This window comes from Kogia breviceps, chromosome 3, assembly GCF_026419965.1.
Source record: "Kogia breviceps isolate mKogBre1 chromosome 3, mKogBre1 haplotype 1, whole genome shotgun sequence".
NCBI lineage: Eukaryota > Metazoa > Chordata > Mammalia > Artiodactyla > Physeteridae > Kogia > Kogia breviceps.
This window is the reverse complement of record NC_081312.1, coordinates 175,577,494-175,594,829: the sequence shown is the minus strand read 5'-3', so window position 1 is coordinate 175,594,829 and position 17,336 is coordinate 175,577,494. Positions and strand designations below refer to the sequence as shown.

The following is a 17,336-nucleotide window of genomic DNA, read 5'->3' as shown; positions in this document are numbered from 1 at the left end:
CTTCCAATGCAGGGGGTGCAGGTTTGATCTCTGGTCAGGGAGCTAAGATCCCACATGCCTCGCAGCCAAAATAACCAAAACAAAACATAAGCAATATTGTAACAAATTCAATAAAGACTTGAAAAATGGTCCACATCAGCAACTAAGCCCATGCACCACAACTACTGAGCCCTCGCGCCACAACTACTGAGCCCTCGGGCCACAACTACTGAAGCCCATGCACCTAGAGCCCATGCTCTGCAACAAGAGAAGCCACCGCGATGAGAAGCCCGCGGCACCGCAACGAGGAGGAGCCCCCGCTCACCACAACTAGAGAAAGCCCGCACCCAGCAACGAAGACCCAATGCAGCCAATAATAAATAATACATACATTTATTTTTAAAAATAAATAAAATAAAAATGGTCCACATCAAAAAAAATATTAAAAAAAAAAAAAAAGGTCATTCTTACTAGAGAAAATATTGCCCCAAATTTCTAGTCCTTGAATTGGCTCTTAGTGCTTCATAGTCCTCAATCCCCAGGGACGGGTGTTTTTATGTCTTACATAGGCTAAGCATACTTTGTTATTCTAATTGCAGGTTTGTCCTAGATATACAGATAATGATGCAAAAGGAACTGAGGAAGGAAGAAAGGAAAGGAGGGAGGGGGAGAAGGAGGGAAAGAGAAGCATATATAACATGAAAAGAAAATTTTCCTTACTTGTCTGTCCATTAGGAATTCATGGTGATTGATCCTTGGTGAGTGAATGCATGAAAATGTAGAGTCCGTAAGTTACAACAGTCTGAATTACCGCTACCATATCTGATAGACAAGGTCTCCAGTGAGCAGCTAATGACTCATTAGGGTCTCCACTGAAGGAGCCAACATGTACTAATATTGGGTTGGCCAAAAAGTTTGTTTGGGTTTTTCCGTAAGATGTTATGGAAAAACCCAAACAAACTTTTTGGCCAACCCAATATTACATCTAACAGTAAAAATCATTCCTCTGTTATACTCTAATGTCTATAAAACAATTCTGTTTTCTCTATATAAATTGATTAAATGGTGTGAAAATGTTTATGAAATTTAACCTACAGGCTAAATCTTTTTTTTTTTTTTTTTTGCGGTACGCGGGCCTCTCACCGCTGTGGCCTCTCCCCTTGCGAAGCACAGGCTCCGGACGCGCAGGCTCAGCGGCCACGGCTCACGGGCCCAGCCGCTCAGCGGCACGTGGGATCTTCCCGGACCGGGGCACGAACCCGTGTCTCCTGCATCGGCATGCGGATTCTCAACCACTGCGCCACCAGGGAAGCCCCAGGCTAAATCTTTACAATCTTCCTCACCTCCAACTTTATAGCTTTGAGCTTCTTTTCTGTATTTCTTGTTCCAGTGCCACACTGGTGACACTGCTTCTAATACTTACATTGGATTCCAGTTTTGAAAAAAACAACCTCGCTAATCCTACCCGCCATCATTCATTCAAAAAATAGATCAAGGTTTACCGAGTGGCAAGAAATAGGACGTCATACATGAGTAAAGGCAGTTCATGCTCTCAAAAAACTAATAATCTGGTGGAAGAGATTACAGAATAGCCTCAAAATAATCACAACTCTTTCCCTTAATTCCTTTTAATACAACATAGGCCTAATCACTTTAATTTTGCATGCCAATTGCATATGTAAGTCAGGAAAAAAAGGTCAAACATTTCTAAAGACAAAAAAAATAATTCACTCATTCTCATATTACATGTGTATAATTTATATAGATATTACTTCAGTCTGAGGTGTGTTATAAAGATATTTAACATCTCAGCTTTGTTCCATTAAAAACAATTCTTTGGGTTCATTTAAGTCGTAGTAAAGATTTCTGGTTGACCTGGTTACTTTTTTGTTTTGTTTTGTTCTGTTTTAATTGTGGTAAAATATACATAGCATTAAATTGGTCATTTTAACCATCTAAAGTGTACAATTCAGTGGCATTAAGTAGAGTCATAATGTTGTGCAACCATCACTACTGTCATTTCCAGAACATTCCTAACAGACACTCTATACCAATTAAACAGTAACTCCCCATTTCCCCCGACCCCCAGCCTGTGATAGTTTCTATTCTGTTTTCTGTCTCTATTATTTTGCCTATTTTAGATAGTTCATATAAGTGGAATCATACAACATTTGTCCTTTTTCATCTGGCTTCTTTCAGTTAGCACAATGTTTTTAAGGGTCATCTGTATTGCAGCATGTATCAAAATTTCATTCCTTTTTAAGACTGAAGAATATTCCATTGTATGTATATACATTTTGTTTGTCTATTCATGTGTTGATGGACATTTGGGTTGTTTCCACCTTTAGGTTATTGTGAATAATGCCGCTGTGAACGGTGATGTACACGTATCCATTTGAGTCCCTGCTTTCCATTATTTTGAGTATATACCTGGGAGTGGAATTGCTGGACTAAATGATAAGTCTATGCTTAACTTTTCGAGGAACCACCAAACTGCTTGCACAGCGACGGCACCCTTTTACATTCCCACCAGCAAATTACAAGACTTCCAATTTCCCCACATCCTCACCAATATTTTGTTGTTGTTTAGAACAGCCATCCTGATGGGTGTGACGGGGTATCTCACTATGGTTTGATTTGCATTTTCCAATGACTAGTGATATTGAGCTACTTTTCATGTGTTTATTGTCTATTTGTTTATCTTCTTTGAAGAAATATAATTGATTTAAATCTTCTGCACATTTTTTGAAGTAGATATTTTGTTGGTGGTGGTTATATTTCTTTATATATTCTAAATATTAAGCTCTTATCAAATATATGCTTTGCAGACATTTTCTCCCATTCTGTGAGCTGTCTTTTCACTCTCTTGATAGTGCACTTCGAGGCCCCTCCTGTTTTTTTAGACTTAAAATGAATATTTTTTACTTTCCAATTTTATTCAAAATTATCACAAACATAAAATATGTTAAAGATTTGTTATACATTTTACAAAGCTTTAAAATTTTAAACTCAAACAATGTTTTATTTTAATCTAAAACTACTTTCCATGTGTCCGTTTACTATGAAACTGCTACTACAGTTCATTCAAGTTTTGGAAGAAGTGATTTCTGCATACAGTTAACCAATACACAGCAAAGGATTCGACCTTAACCGTCAAAGTCAACGTTACTCAGGCATTCTGTTGGGGCCCAATTAAAACATGAAAGAAACTTCGTGCTTCAGAAATAGAAGGAATCTTGCCCTGCTTGGTACATGACCACCTGTGCTGAGAGACAACAGACTGAGGTGGTTAATAGCATGTATCTGGAGGGAGATTGGGTTCAATCAAATCTGGGCTCTGCCACTTCCTGGCTGTGGGGCCTCAGCGAGATTACTTAACCACTCTGTGTCTCAGTTTCCTCATTTGTAAAATGGTGACAAATTCTAGGACCACCTTATAAAGCTGTTGAGAGAATTAAAACGAGCTAAAATTTCTAAAGTGCTAGGAAGATTAGCTAGGACAAAATAAACACCAGTTGGATGCTTGATAAATAAAAGTGCTCTAAAGGAATCAATTCCCTATGTTGACCATATGTTTCATCAACATGTTATTATTAACATAGATGACTCATTAATCAATCAGTACCTTACACTGTAATGGAGAAATATTTAAGGTCACACGGACCCACAAATTGAGCCTTTTCTACGATGTATTTTAGAATTACTATGGAATGAATAGCTCATTCACCATTCATTTAAGAAATATTAAGAATCTACAAGGTGTTAAAACACAATTGTCCCTGACCTCAAGGAACTCATAAAGGGGTCATGAGAGATAAACAACACATTATGATGTGTGCAACTAAAGGAGTAGAGGATGCTTTGCAAACACACAGTAGAGCATCTAACCCAGGCTTCGAGGGACACAGGGAAGGTGCACAGGCTAACTGACATCTAAATTGAGGTCTGAAGGCTCTCGGGCAGATTGTCTGCTGAAAAAATTGGAAGGCGTAGGGATTGGAGAGAAGTCCAACCAGAAGAAACTGTATAAATGAAGCTCAGAACCAAAAAGAGTTTGATATGATGACAAAACTGAGAATACAGTTTGACTTTAGTACAAGAGAGGAGACAAAAGAGTTGGAGAAAGAACTGGCTGAGATTAACAGAGACAAAAGTCCTGAAGGGTCCAATGAACCGCTTTAAGTAGTCTAAATTTAATCTGAGCATTAAAGTCAGTACAGTGACAGATCAGATCTGCACTTTGTAAAGAAGGATCACTCTGATTACACTGGGGAGAAAGGATGAAAAGAGAGAAGACCACTTAGGAAGCTATTATAGGAACCTAGGCCAGATTTGAAGATAGCCTGGAGTATAGTAATGGCAAAAGGGAAAGAGAAAAGTGAAAGGTCTAAGGAGATATTTAAAAGACAAACTGATTATTGTGAAGAAGACGGAGGAATCACTGATACTTCCCAGTTTCTGGCTTGGACAAGGGATGCATGATTGTTGCAGACTGTTGAAGAAGCCATGATAAATGTATACTGGTCTGAAATGTAAAGTGGGAGGGGTGACGTGGCAAGGGATAAAGCTGGAGAGGTTGGCTGGGGCCAGATAAGTTTAGCTACAGGTTAAATGAAGATTTTTGTGATGTTGCTCTAAGAGAAATGGGAAGCTACGGGGAGCTTAATTGTTTGCACTCCTCATTCTCAGGGAAGTAAATACATGAAAACGAAGACTGAATAATTCCCAGGCCCACCATGTACGGCTGCACAGGCTGCATACTGCACAAATCCAGGGGATGTCATTCACATAGATCATGATATAAATGGCACTCCCGAAGTTGTGCAAAGCACAGTAGCCATCCTTGATATTTATGTGGTTCTCTATTTTATGTGAATAAATGTCTTACCTCCTCAGTATAATAATGAACATCTCTAGAGCAGTTCTTATGTTTTACACTTTTCTTCTATTTCTCAAATTACCTAGCACAGTTCTGAACGCACATCTAACTCTTATTGAAACACTTTGTGGTCTTGACTCTAGAGACCACTATCCACTTGGATTTTACTATTACAAGCACTACCTACTCTTCTATCACAGAGTAATTCCAACTACACTCATCAGCTTTACTCTGATCTTAGTTTTTTTATTTCTATAACAAGTTATTACATTTACATGTCTATATTTTTACTGAAGCAAGTTTTATAACACTGATGAGTTTTAAAGCATGTTCTCGCTTTCCTTCACTGGTCATTTTTCACTTGAAAATATTTATGTTCCTCCCTTGCTTTTCTTTAGAGAAGAATTTTCAGGCCTTGATTTGATTTCTTTCATCCTCTGTGATTATATACGTCTGGCCACTATTCCTTCATTTGATTAAGAATTAGTAAATTTTGGTATCACATATCTATTTGTCTTGCTTTCTGTGAAACACTTTTTCACTGCCATAACTATAAAGTCAATTATGATTTTAGGTGTTATATCCCTCACAACATACAAAGATGCTTATAATTTATTTAAATGGTCAGAATGAATCACAAAATGTATATATAAAGTCTTTTTTACATAAAATTCAATTGTAATCATAAACGATTCAAGAAACTCTTATGATCAAGGGTAGTAATATATTTTCTCCTTTCAAATTTATTCTCATTAATGGTAGTATCCTCTGAATTTTGTTTGGTGATTCACTGTCAGTTCAGCCATTTGTGAGTGAAGGACTACCACACCTGACATGTCACTGTTGAGCGGGGAGGGGTGAGAGGAAGATGAGACAGAGATCACTGACCCTCTCACTGGCGGCCAGCAACTCTTCTCAGAGGGCAAGGAAGCACAGTATGTATTCACTTATTTAACATATACTTCTAGAGCATCACCAGGCACTCCTCTAAAAAAATATACAAATATTGACCCATTAATCCTCATTACAATCCTACCAGGTAGATGCTATTTATAGCTCGGGAGTCTATGCCCTCCTATTTCTCCAATGTCAGTCAGCCCATTTACCAATGAAAACTGGCCTCTGTGCTAGGTTTAGAATGCATACCATCTGTTGAATTCACATGATTCTGCCATTAATGTTACTGTAGGTCTCTTCCACAGTTACTGTATTAAACAGAAATTCCACTGATTTGTCCAGTGCGATTGTGACTCTTAACTAGGTCACTGCCACCGCCATCTATATGTGAGATTTATACTGAGTATGTAGAGCATAAAAGTTATGCCAAGTTCAATTTACATGATACTTCAGATAAAAATGATTAGAACTTACGTGTTTATAGTTATGTGAAGAAATATAAAATGGGCTTTTAACATAGTTTTCAAATGAACATGTAAATTGCACATATACAAGGCTTTATTTTCATTTAAGATCTCTCTCCTGAGCCCCAGAGCCCTATCTATCCAGACTGCTTAGCAGAGTCCCTGGCACATAGATCTCCCAGACACACTTCAACCTCAGCACTGTTGCAGAGTGAAATCACCCTTTCCCTGTGCTGTTTGTATCCCTTCTCCATTAATGAAGAGTGCTAATTTGCCTAAGTAACCAGAAGCCTTGGAGTCATTTTGTTTGTTTCTTTCTAAAAGTCATTTTATTGTGAAAGCATGAAGGACTGCCTTTCATCAGGCAACAAGTTTGCCATTCCAAGGCTGTTTCAACATTTATTGAGTACCTATGTTGTTGTACTGGACCCTCTGCCAGGTGGAGGGCTGTAACAATTTAAAAAAACAATTGTATTGAACTATACTTAATTTACAATGTCGTGTTAGTTTCTAGTATACAGCAAAGTGATTCAGATATGTGTGTGTGTGTGTGTGTGTGTGTGTGTATCCCTGTGCTATACAGTAGGACCTTGCTGTTTATCTGTTTTATATATAGGAGTTTGTACCTGTTAATCCCAAACTCCTAGTTTATCCCTCCTCCACCCTCTTTCCTCTTTGGTAACCATAAATTTGTTTTCTATGTCTGTGAGTCTGTTTCTGTTTTGTAGTTTTGTAAATGAGTTCATTTGTATCATATTTTAGATTCCACATATAAGTGGTATCATATGGTATTTGTCTTTCTGTCTGACTTACTTCACTTAGTATGATAATCTCCAGGTCCATCCATGTTGCTGCAAATGGCATTATTTCATTCTTTTGTATGCCTGAGTAATATTCCATTGTATATATACCACATCTTCTTTATCCAGTCGTCTGTCTATGGACATTTAGGTTGCTTCCATGCGTTGGCTATTGTGAATAATGCTGCTATGAACACTAGGGTACATGTATCTTTTCGATTTAGAGTTTTCCTTGGGGTCATTTTGAACTCCTCTCTCTCTTCACCTGCCCCTGCCAGCTGCCTTCCACTAAGTCACAAGTCCGGCGGATCTCTTATCCAGCACGACTGCTAGAGCAAAAATGGATACCTGGTCTTCCCGATCCTGTTTCAATCCCCTCCAATCTATTCTACACACTACTGTGAAAATCATCTCCCTAAAACACAAAATGAATCCCTCCATCCCTCTACTTCAAACTTTTCAATGGTTTTCTATCGGTTTTAGGATAAATCCAAACTTGAGATGAGGTCCTTCATAATTAGGGCTGTTTTCCTCTTCAGCCACTGACTTGCCTCTCTCTTGTCCTATGACCCCAAGAAGTTCCAGCCATACCTAAACATCTGCCTTTTCTATCAAGTACCATCTTTTCTCTTGCCTATTTGACTTTGCACATAATGTTCCCTCTACCCAAATACAGTTCTCCTCTCCCATTTCTTCATCTAGCTAACTCCTAAGAAATTCAGCACAGATAACACCTCCTCCTAAAAGTCTCCCATGACCAGCACCCCTCATTCCTAAAACTTGGTTAGGCACCCTTCATATGTGTTCCATATGTCTATATATCAGACACGTATCAAAAAGTATGTATTTCTGTATCTCACCATTAGCAAATAAGCTCCTTAAGGGCAGAGTCTATGCCTTCTATTTTTGCATGATCAACATCTAAGCATGCATCTGGCACTTGGACACTCAGTAAACGTTTGTTGAATGATGAACGAACAAACTCTGAAAATTAATGTGCAATTTTCTCTTTTTAGGTAAATTTTGGTTAAAATAACAAAATGGATAACATGTGTTCATAGTTCTTTTGTTAGGTACATGAGTTCAGGTACCTAAGTGTCACTATTATAAATTCATAAAGCTTTAAGGAACTCAAATGGGTCATTTAAACTATCCCCTCACCTAAAATCACCCCACATATATATAATTCTATTGTAATTTAAAGTCTTCTAGAGAGCTGCAAATTTTAAATTAGTTCTGTCTTCTGTCAATGTCTTTTCTCTTTTACAATATATACCTATTACACCCATCTTCCTGGAGAAGATTGGAATGTTTAGGAATGGGGTCAGTATAGAGAATAAAGAGGACAGTTCTAAAAGGACTGTCTGCTCCAAGAGGTTTCATGGGTAATACTTGAAGAGGAAACTTTTGAAAGGCAATCAGTTCAAAAATCTATCTTCAGATGAAATTCTTTGTTTTAATCATACTCTACCTAGTTTACTTTTTTTGGAGATAGTTTAAAAGATATGGATACAAAGATAATAATTCAGAGCCACGGAGTACAGACGGGGCTGGTTATTTTTTAAATCAGAAATATAGTGATAGTTGCTACAGCTGACCTCTGAACATAGCACTGAGTTTTGTAGCAGCAAAAGTAGAACGAGAACCACTTTGTGAAATAAAAGGAAGCAGGAACAAATTTTTTTTTCCTGAAATCATACCTAGGCCTGGCTTGAAACATAACAGTTAATAAAAGACTGGTTGAATAAAAGAATATATCATTGTATTAAAAAATTTAACAGCAAAATGGACATCTTCAACAATAGATTTTTAAAGTTATAGGAAAGTCTAAGTATCTATTTTTAAATAAGCCCTCAAAAAAAAGAAGAGGGGCTTTGAGAATTATTAGACTAATTCTACACAGACATTTTTATAGAAAACTAATGTAATCTAGTCTACTTACATAATATAATCGTGATTCTAACTTGTCACAGAGATACAACTTAGAATATATGGAAAAGTGGAAAGAGACCATTTCCTTTGGAGACACATGCACACATACACAAGCACAAATATCATTTGTTTTCACCTAGATTTTTTAACAGAACTTGAATAAACAATAAATTTAAAATTGAGCCACCCTTATAATAGGAAACTGGGGTGTATGGCAAAACCAAGACTTCACTTTGAAAATTAGGGCAGTCTGACTTGTGTTCAAATGGGCCATTCCACCCACTACAAGACAAGGCCAATTTGTTTTCTCAAGGTATGTCCCTGGATTTCTCCTAGGGCCAGCAAATCTGCTCAGTAGAAATCCCAAAGTTCTGCCCTCAACGAACATGGAAGAAAAGCCCTTCACACCAAGTGTGATTAAATAAAGAACAAAGGCAAGTGCTGAGTATACAGTCACATCAACCAACCAACAAATATCAAGGGCCTCCCTCTTCACTGTACTCTACCTCGCATGTTCTCAAAAAACCCAGGAGAGCAGGCAGTCAATCACAGGGCAGCTGGCCTCCCTGGGCCCTGAGGAAGTCTCCTGGGTCCTCTTCCTGGTAACAGCAGGTCTCAGTCCAACAACTCTCTCAAGTACTCTATTGGTTCTCAACTTCCCGTGGATTACACACTTTCCCCAGGTGCTTTTAAAGAGCTTCTGGTTGGATAAGACTTTCCTTAGAAGCCAGAGGAAACCAAAAGGTCTTCTAGAGCTCTGAGGCCAGTTTAAGCCCTAAATACGACTTCCATTCCCTCAAACCTCCAGGTATTTACCAATTAAAGTTAGTCCTCTGCATCTGGGCCTCCACTCAAGATCCCATAATGGTACTCAACGAGACCTCAAAAGCAGTTATGCACAATTACTGGACAGTCATTGGTACCCAAAGGCCTAAACAGATGACTTGTTTTAACAGTTAACACTGAGGTTTATCTGGAACTCCTAGAACATCTAGGAATAGTTTCCTGATACCTCTGAGGTAACACCGAAAGAGCACAAGGTCAGACAGCAATTAAGAAACAGGTTCTAGTCCCAGTTTGGCCACTAACTCACTTTGTGATGAGGGCAATTAACCAACCTTCTTTGGGCTTTAACCACGGTGAACAAGATACCTACTCTACTTACCTGAGCTGTTATAAGAATCTAATCTTCTAAGAGATGTTAAAACACTTAGGAAAATAATTACTCCTTCCTTCATTCTAGTTAAACATGTTGAACATCTGCTCTATGCTAAGCATTACGCCAAGCATGAAATTTACATCCGGTAGAGAAAGCAGAAACTAAACCATTACAGTTGTGATAAGGACTATGAAAGAGAAATATTAGAAGCAGGGAAAGATAAACCAATAAACTCAACCCGCTGGGAGGGCTCAAGGAAGCTTTCCCTGAGGAATCAACATCTGAACAGAGCCAAAAAGAATGAGTGGGAATTAATCAGGCAAAGAAGTGTAGGAAAAGGTTCTGGTAGTCAGAGGAGCAAAGGTCTTGAAAAAACATTCAATGAATGTAAAGTGCTTTTAGGAAACACTTAAATAACTTTTCAAAAACATTTAATCTGTGACATCAAAATGTAACGCCACAATCTGCCATTTCAAAAACCCACTCTTACAGGTTTATCTACAGCTTGCATTTTTCTTTTTAGTCATCAAACTTTTCCTAAGAAAACAGTGAGATCCCAGCCCTGGTTGCATTATTTTCTACTTATGTACCAATGCTTAGATAACAAAACAGATAAATGTCCATGTAGGGACAACGATTTGGGACACAGAATAAAATTCTGAAAAATCTTGTTTTTAGGACATATTGGTAGGTGCATAAAAATTCAAAATTTTTATAGTTCCCTGGAACATTTTCCACTTAAGTATATGGAAAAAAAAAAAAGAAAGAAAGAAAAAAAAAAAGCTCTCTATCCCTACCCTATCCTTAAAAAAACAGTCAGTGCTTTGAATTAATTATCATACATTCAAAACTATAAGACTCCTTTTATATTGGCAAACAGATCAAATTTAAAGGGCATAATTGGTTAAGTTTTCTGAAGTTGCTTTACTAATTATCTTTTCAGTTCTAATATCCTTTGGAACAACAGTTTTTGTAGGAGAATCATGGTATTGTACATGTACCTCCCAGGATGTGTTTTAAATACATTATAAATGTTTACTACAGGCTTTTCCTTCTCATAGCAAATTGAAGTTCTAGATCATTAATATGAAGATTTTCACCCTGCCCCAGACACATGCGATTTAAAATCATTTTATGTCAACATGTATTACTTATTTTCTTGAATTATGAACCAAATAAATTGCCTCAATTTGCAAATTAGCTTCATACAGGTGCATATTTAAAGTGACAGACAAACTTTTCTACTCCTACTCTTCTGAAAATGTGCATAACTATGATTTGCCATGTTTACTGTTTGACTATATACAGGTTACAAGCAAAATATTACAAAGTATTATTTTAAACTTTACCCCCACTTTTCTTATATAAATAGCTGCTTCAGAAGAAGTTTATTTCGTGCAGCTAAGCAGTTTAAAAATCATGTTCTTCGGGCTTTTACTGGCTTATTTTAAAAGACCTTCTAAACAACCAAAGAGTGGCCTGGTACTCCAATATACCACAAAACACCTTTCTTATATTTTATAATTAAATAACCACCCCCAATTGCTGAAATTCCACAATTGGTACAAGTAACGATGTATTATCACTACCATTGAAGTCATGTGTTATTATCCAAAGAGGGGAAGTATCCAAATTCATTTTTAAATAGCTGCAAGATGTAATGGCTCAAACATACAGGGTTTGAGGGAGCATAAAGAGATTTTATAACAAACATTAAACTTATTAATGTTTTCATGTATGTCCTTTTGATTTAGAAGGAACAAAATCTCAGTGAGGAAACAAAAAAACTCTACATTATAGACACATTGTACACAGTTCTTTCTAGTAACAATTTTGATTGGAACTCAAACTTATTTTTGTCCAAATACTCTGAAGAAGATATCTTGCAACACTCTGTTTTATAATTACTTTGGACATATTTAATAGAGCAGATTCTCTCATTAGCACATCAAAAACACATGAGAAAGATCAGAGATTTTAAATGAAATAAAACTTCATTGATAACTTTCACCTTTAAGATTCCTTTCACACTGAATGAATTTAAAAATTCTAAACCAGTGAACTACTGATTTATCATGATACCTATATGGAAACTTTTTTCACATTATTTTGGATCTATGATACATATTTATTTAAACAGTTTATTAGGGGAGACAAGTGTGAAAGCAAAACAAAACCCTCCCAGGTATGCAGACAGTATGTCAAAGTCAGGAATAAAATGCACTGGTATCTTATGATACGAAAATGAAATCACTTGACTGAAAAAAAAAAAAAGCTTGATCAAAATATATACTTTATGTACACATATTGTGGCTCATCCAAAAGCATTTTTAAATCCATGGTGATGTTTTAAAAATAAACCATTTAAATGGTTAAGTTGACTATTAAGAGAAGTTTTCATAACAAAGCTTACAGGGTTTTTTTAAATTAAAAGAATAAATATATTGGAATACTCATCTGTCCCTATTTAAAGTTATTAAAGGGGTGCTTAAGTTGAATTTAGATAACATGAAATAAGTTCCTCAGGGGAAAGAAAAATCTTACCATTCCATCAAGATATTAGTCAAGTGCAGATAACTTCAAAACATTAAGTTATATTCCTTTTGTATTCCATTCCTCCATAAGCCAGACCATAAGTGGAAATAGGTGGTTATTTAAGAAGGCCCTATCTAAGTCACTTATACTTTGGTGATGACTTAGCCTGTTTGGATTGATTAAATTCCACAATATATTCTACATTGTATACTTATGGGAAGAGATAATATGTCACTATTACACTAAAACATGATATTCTGTTTCTTAAGAGTTAACTGTACATCCATATTTCAGTATCAAATTTATAAAAGAATGTCAATCATTTTCCCTTTTTAAGAAATCATGTTTTAGTTTAGCTGTATACATACTGTCCAGAAAATTAAGTATTTGTAAATAGCAAGTGTCCATTCATGAAGGCCATTGAGTAGGACTGAAAGGAAAAAAAAATCCAAAAATAAGCGCATTCAAAAAATGTCATATGCTCTAATGAAGTTAACACGGTCAGTATATATGAAACACTGTGTGTCCAGCACTGCTCTGGGCACTTTGAGGAGTATGCGTGCACGCACACAAGCACACACACACGTGCAGAAGAAGATGAATTCACATGAAACAACGGTAGAGCAAAAGACTATCAACTTCGAAATTTGCAAAATGGAGAACAGAGTAATGGTTGCCCGGGGTTAGGAACAAGAGGGAGGTAGGTGTGGCTATAAAAAGGCATCACAAGGGATCCTTGTGGTGATGAAAGTAGTATCTTGACAACAGTGGTGATGGATACACACGGTATAAAATCGTATAGAACTAAACACACACACACACTTAAAGTACAAGGAAAACTGAAAAACAAACTGATGGATTTTTATCAATGTCAATATTGTGGTTATGATATACTACTGTTTCGAGGTACATTAGCTCTCTATTATTTCTTACCACAGCATGTAAATCTACAATTATCTCAAAATTAAGTTTTTTTTAATGATTATAAAATACACTTTCCCTATTCTAAATACATCCCCCTCCCAAAATAAAAACATGCAATAATAAACACCAGAATCCCTCCCAGGGACAAAAGAAATTGCCAGCTAGGTGCAGTAGTAATTTCCTTCAAAGAAACCCAGAGTAGACATTATGTCTAAACATTCTTGCCCTGAAAATATGTTCTGAATTTTCTTCAAATCCGTGTTAATTTAATGAGTTTTAAAGATAACATCCCATAAATTGAAGGTTTCTCATGACACAGTAGCAATAAAATTCTACCTTCAGATGGTGGTGGAATCATCCTCAATCAGAGACAGAGATGGGGGGGTACCACCATTTTCTTCTCTGTTTATGTTAAAAGATAAGAAGCAAATCACACACGCAGGCACACACTCTTCCTCTCCCTGTAGAGTCTACAAGAGTTCGGATCGAGACGTGGAATAAGAGCACCATAAGGTTTCTCAAAGCTAGGTCTCTGCCTACTTGGAATCTCTTGGAAAATATGCAAGCATATCTTTGCTCTTTCGCTAATGCAAGACAAGAAATAACGGGTCAACTGCCCTGGAATTCCTTTGGTGTGAGAAAGTCAAGTCGAAGGTGATCAAAGGCAGGGCATCCGGATAAAATGGGTCTGATTAGGGTAGATTCGGGCAACCTGACATTTGCTTGGTTGCGATTAAGATGGAAATAGAGACGTCGGGTCCCTCTCACACCAATCTGGAAACTTGACCCGCTAAAGAGACCGAACGCTTCTACAGCCTCCGCGGTGGACTGGAGGAATTTAGGGACGCTGTCCTCCTGTCCCCATCCTGCCGCTCCCCAACAGCTCAGCCGGCTGGGGAGCGGGGCGACGGGGACCCGGGGCGAGGCGAAGCCAGGGGACACTGGGCGACGAGGGGCCGGGGATACGGGGTGAGGGGCGAGGCAGGGCCAAGGACCCCGGGAGACTAGGAATGGAGGTGCGGGGCGAAGCCGGGGCAGCAAGGGACGCGGGGCCGGGATGCGGAGCGACGGGCGAGGCGAGGTCAGGGGCGCAGAGCGACGCGAGTGCGAGGTGAGGGCTCACCCGCGTTTTGCAGCGTCTCGATGTTCTGCGGTCTGGTCGCCAGCTCCGCCACCATCTGCACGAATTGGGTCCGGGCTTTCTGGTACTGCTCGAACACTGCGGGGAGAGACAAGCTAGAGCACGCCGCCCGCGGACCCCGGGCCCCGCCGTCCCCCGTCGGGGCGCCCGGACCTACCTTGCAACACCTGCCTCTGACTCATGGCGCCCTCGCCACCAGCTCGGCGGCGCCCGGCTCGTCCGCGCCCGGCCTGCGAGTCCACGGAGGGGGCGACCGCGGCGACCGCTCGGTCTCCGACGGGAGCCAGGTCTCTCTGTGTACCCGCGTCTCCCGGGCAACCGACCGGAACCGGAACGCGGCCCTCTCGCGGCAACGGCGGTCCCGGGCGTGACGTCAGGGCGCGGTGCTCGGGCGCCCCGTGCGCGGTCGGCGTCCACCAGGGAGCTCTGCCTGCGCTGCTCCCCCGACGTGCGGAGCTCGCCCGGCGGCCGCGGGAGCCGTGCGCCGTCGAGGGTCACACCCTATGGGCACAGGTGTCCGCCAGGAGGTCCGGGAGTTTCACAGACCGAACCCGGAGGGAGCCGCACGCACCCAGGAACCCGGTCCAAGTGCGGAGAGACAAGCAAACTGCTGCGATGGAGTCGCCTGGGCTTCGACGGTCGAGAAAAATCTCACATAGGACAGTGTAATCTGATAAATACATTAGTGTCAGTACAGCCTTAAAGTCAAATGCTTTCCCCTTTAGTCCATCTTTTATATACCCGGCATTTCAGGTTTCAGGATTCCTGGAGGGTCAAGACAACTATGTTCATACATTTAATTATCCTGTATTGAAAGCATTTAATAAGCACTCCTAGAGACTCAGTGAGAAAAGCAGACGAGGAAACAATATGATAAACGTCATGTCTTCCTTGACTTTCTCCAAATTACTACCAACTTTGCTGTTTCCTCACTTTTATGTGATTTTTAAACATGTTGTCTTTGTCTTTTAAATTTAGGCTTCATTCTGTTGCTGAAGGACATTTCCAAAAGAAACAGAGACTCTTTACCTGGAAAGTCTTGATTGAAATTATCTTAACCAGACTTCCCTTGCTGACATAACTTTAATTCTTTACCTAGTTTCTTTTGACGAAAGTTAGGTAGTCTATCACTGGTTTCTAGTTTGTCTGAAAACTGTATACCAAATGTTTCAGTGACAGGTGTCAACTTTAAATGTTCCTCCATCAGAAACTACAATTTCGCCAGATGTCAAGTGAGCCGATAGTCACAGCTGCTGCTGAGTAGTGCCAAGACAGGAAAGCTCTTGATATCTCTTCTTTAATAGAAGGGAGCATGCAAACTTAGCTGGGATGAGTCCTATATAATAATCTTTCAAATCTCACTCTGACTTGAGCTCTCTGATAAAGTCCTGGTATTTTGTGAAGCCCCAAATAGTTGTGGAATGGACTAGCAATCAGAGAGAGGAATAAGTATGTTCAGCCGGGTCCCTACCACCCCCAGAACAGGTGCATGTCTTTTGCTCCGGAGTTCAGAAGCCAATGACACCCACAATCCCTTTACTTAACTCTGAGGCATAAAGTTTAACAGTGATCTCCACATTTCCCTAAGGAAACAGGTCCTTTAGAATTAAAGTTTGTGTGTGTACTAATTTAGAGATTGGGGGGGAAGGACAAGTTGAACAAATAATTAAAATGGCAAATACACCTTCACTGTAATTTTATTTTCAGTTCCTTGTTGCATTGTGAAAAAAGAAATCCCCTTAAAACTAAAAGGTTCCATATTTGGTTTCAGTCGTTTAACAATTCAAACTCCGAAGTGACTACACCTGCCATTTTTAGTAATTCTTTTTACTATGTATTTTCTACTTGAAACGTGTTGAGATATGAGCTCAATAGTGAAAAAAAGGCTAAACCTATAAACATAACAGTCTACTTATGGAATCCTACAAAGTTTGAAAACTTAAGTTCAAGTGGTATATCAATTATTTTTTAACTATAGATTCTGAGTATTTGTCATTAACAGTGTCTGTGGGTTAAACTGTATTGTTCCTGATGAAACACAATATAGAATTCCTACTTTATATCTGAAACTGGACATACTAAAGAAGCTAGATCTTTGCTCTTTATTCTAGCTTTCTTTTTTAAAATCCTTAAAATTAAATGGAGAACTGTAACAGATTAATTGTAAAACATAAATGGTTAGTAATTCAAATATAAGATATGGCAAAACTGAAAGATTACTTTTACTGACAAAGCCAATCTATATTTTCTGACTCACTTTTCAACTTACTAACTATAAAATAAAATACCATTGTTTTACAAAGCTAGTTGAATGCCCCAAGATAACATACACACCTCTAACAGTTAAGCAGTGAGAAAGAAAACTATTCAAAGGGATATTTAAAAAAAAAAAAGAAAAGGTGCTATTTAAGATTACTCTTCTTAAAGTACCAGCTGACTTTAATACAGATATACAGTGTACTTGACACATTAAAGTATACATTTGATTGAGAATGAAACATTATCTGAATAACTTGCAAAAATGTTTCCAAGAAAAATTTGTGTGGAAGCCTTTGTCTCCTTTTGTATAAAGCTAATCACATATAATTTCAAAATCATTTTTGCATTTATCTTTTTATGAAAATGA

General features: G+C 38.5%; 1 protein-coding gene across 1 annotated transcript in view; it reads right to left on the bottom strand.

The window, feature by feature from the left end:
* SPAG6 (sperm associated antigen 6) overlaps positions 1-15,011 on the bottom strand; it is a 77,125-nt gene extending 62,114 nt beyond the window's left edge. Inside the window, exons 1-2 of the mRNA XM_059057861.2 lie at positions 14,868-15,011; positions 14,693-14,788 (exon numbers count right to left, since the gene is read on the bottom strand). Coding sequence (XP_058913844.1) covers positions 14,693-14,788; positions 14,868-14,892 — 121 coding nt within the window. The 5' untranslated portion in view covers positions 14,893-15,011. The remainder of the gene's footprint in view (positions 1-14,692; positions 14,789-14,867) is intronic.
* Positions 15,012-17,336: the final 2,325 nt, after the last annotated feature.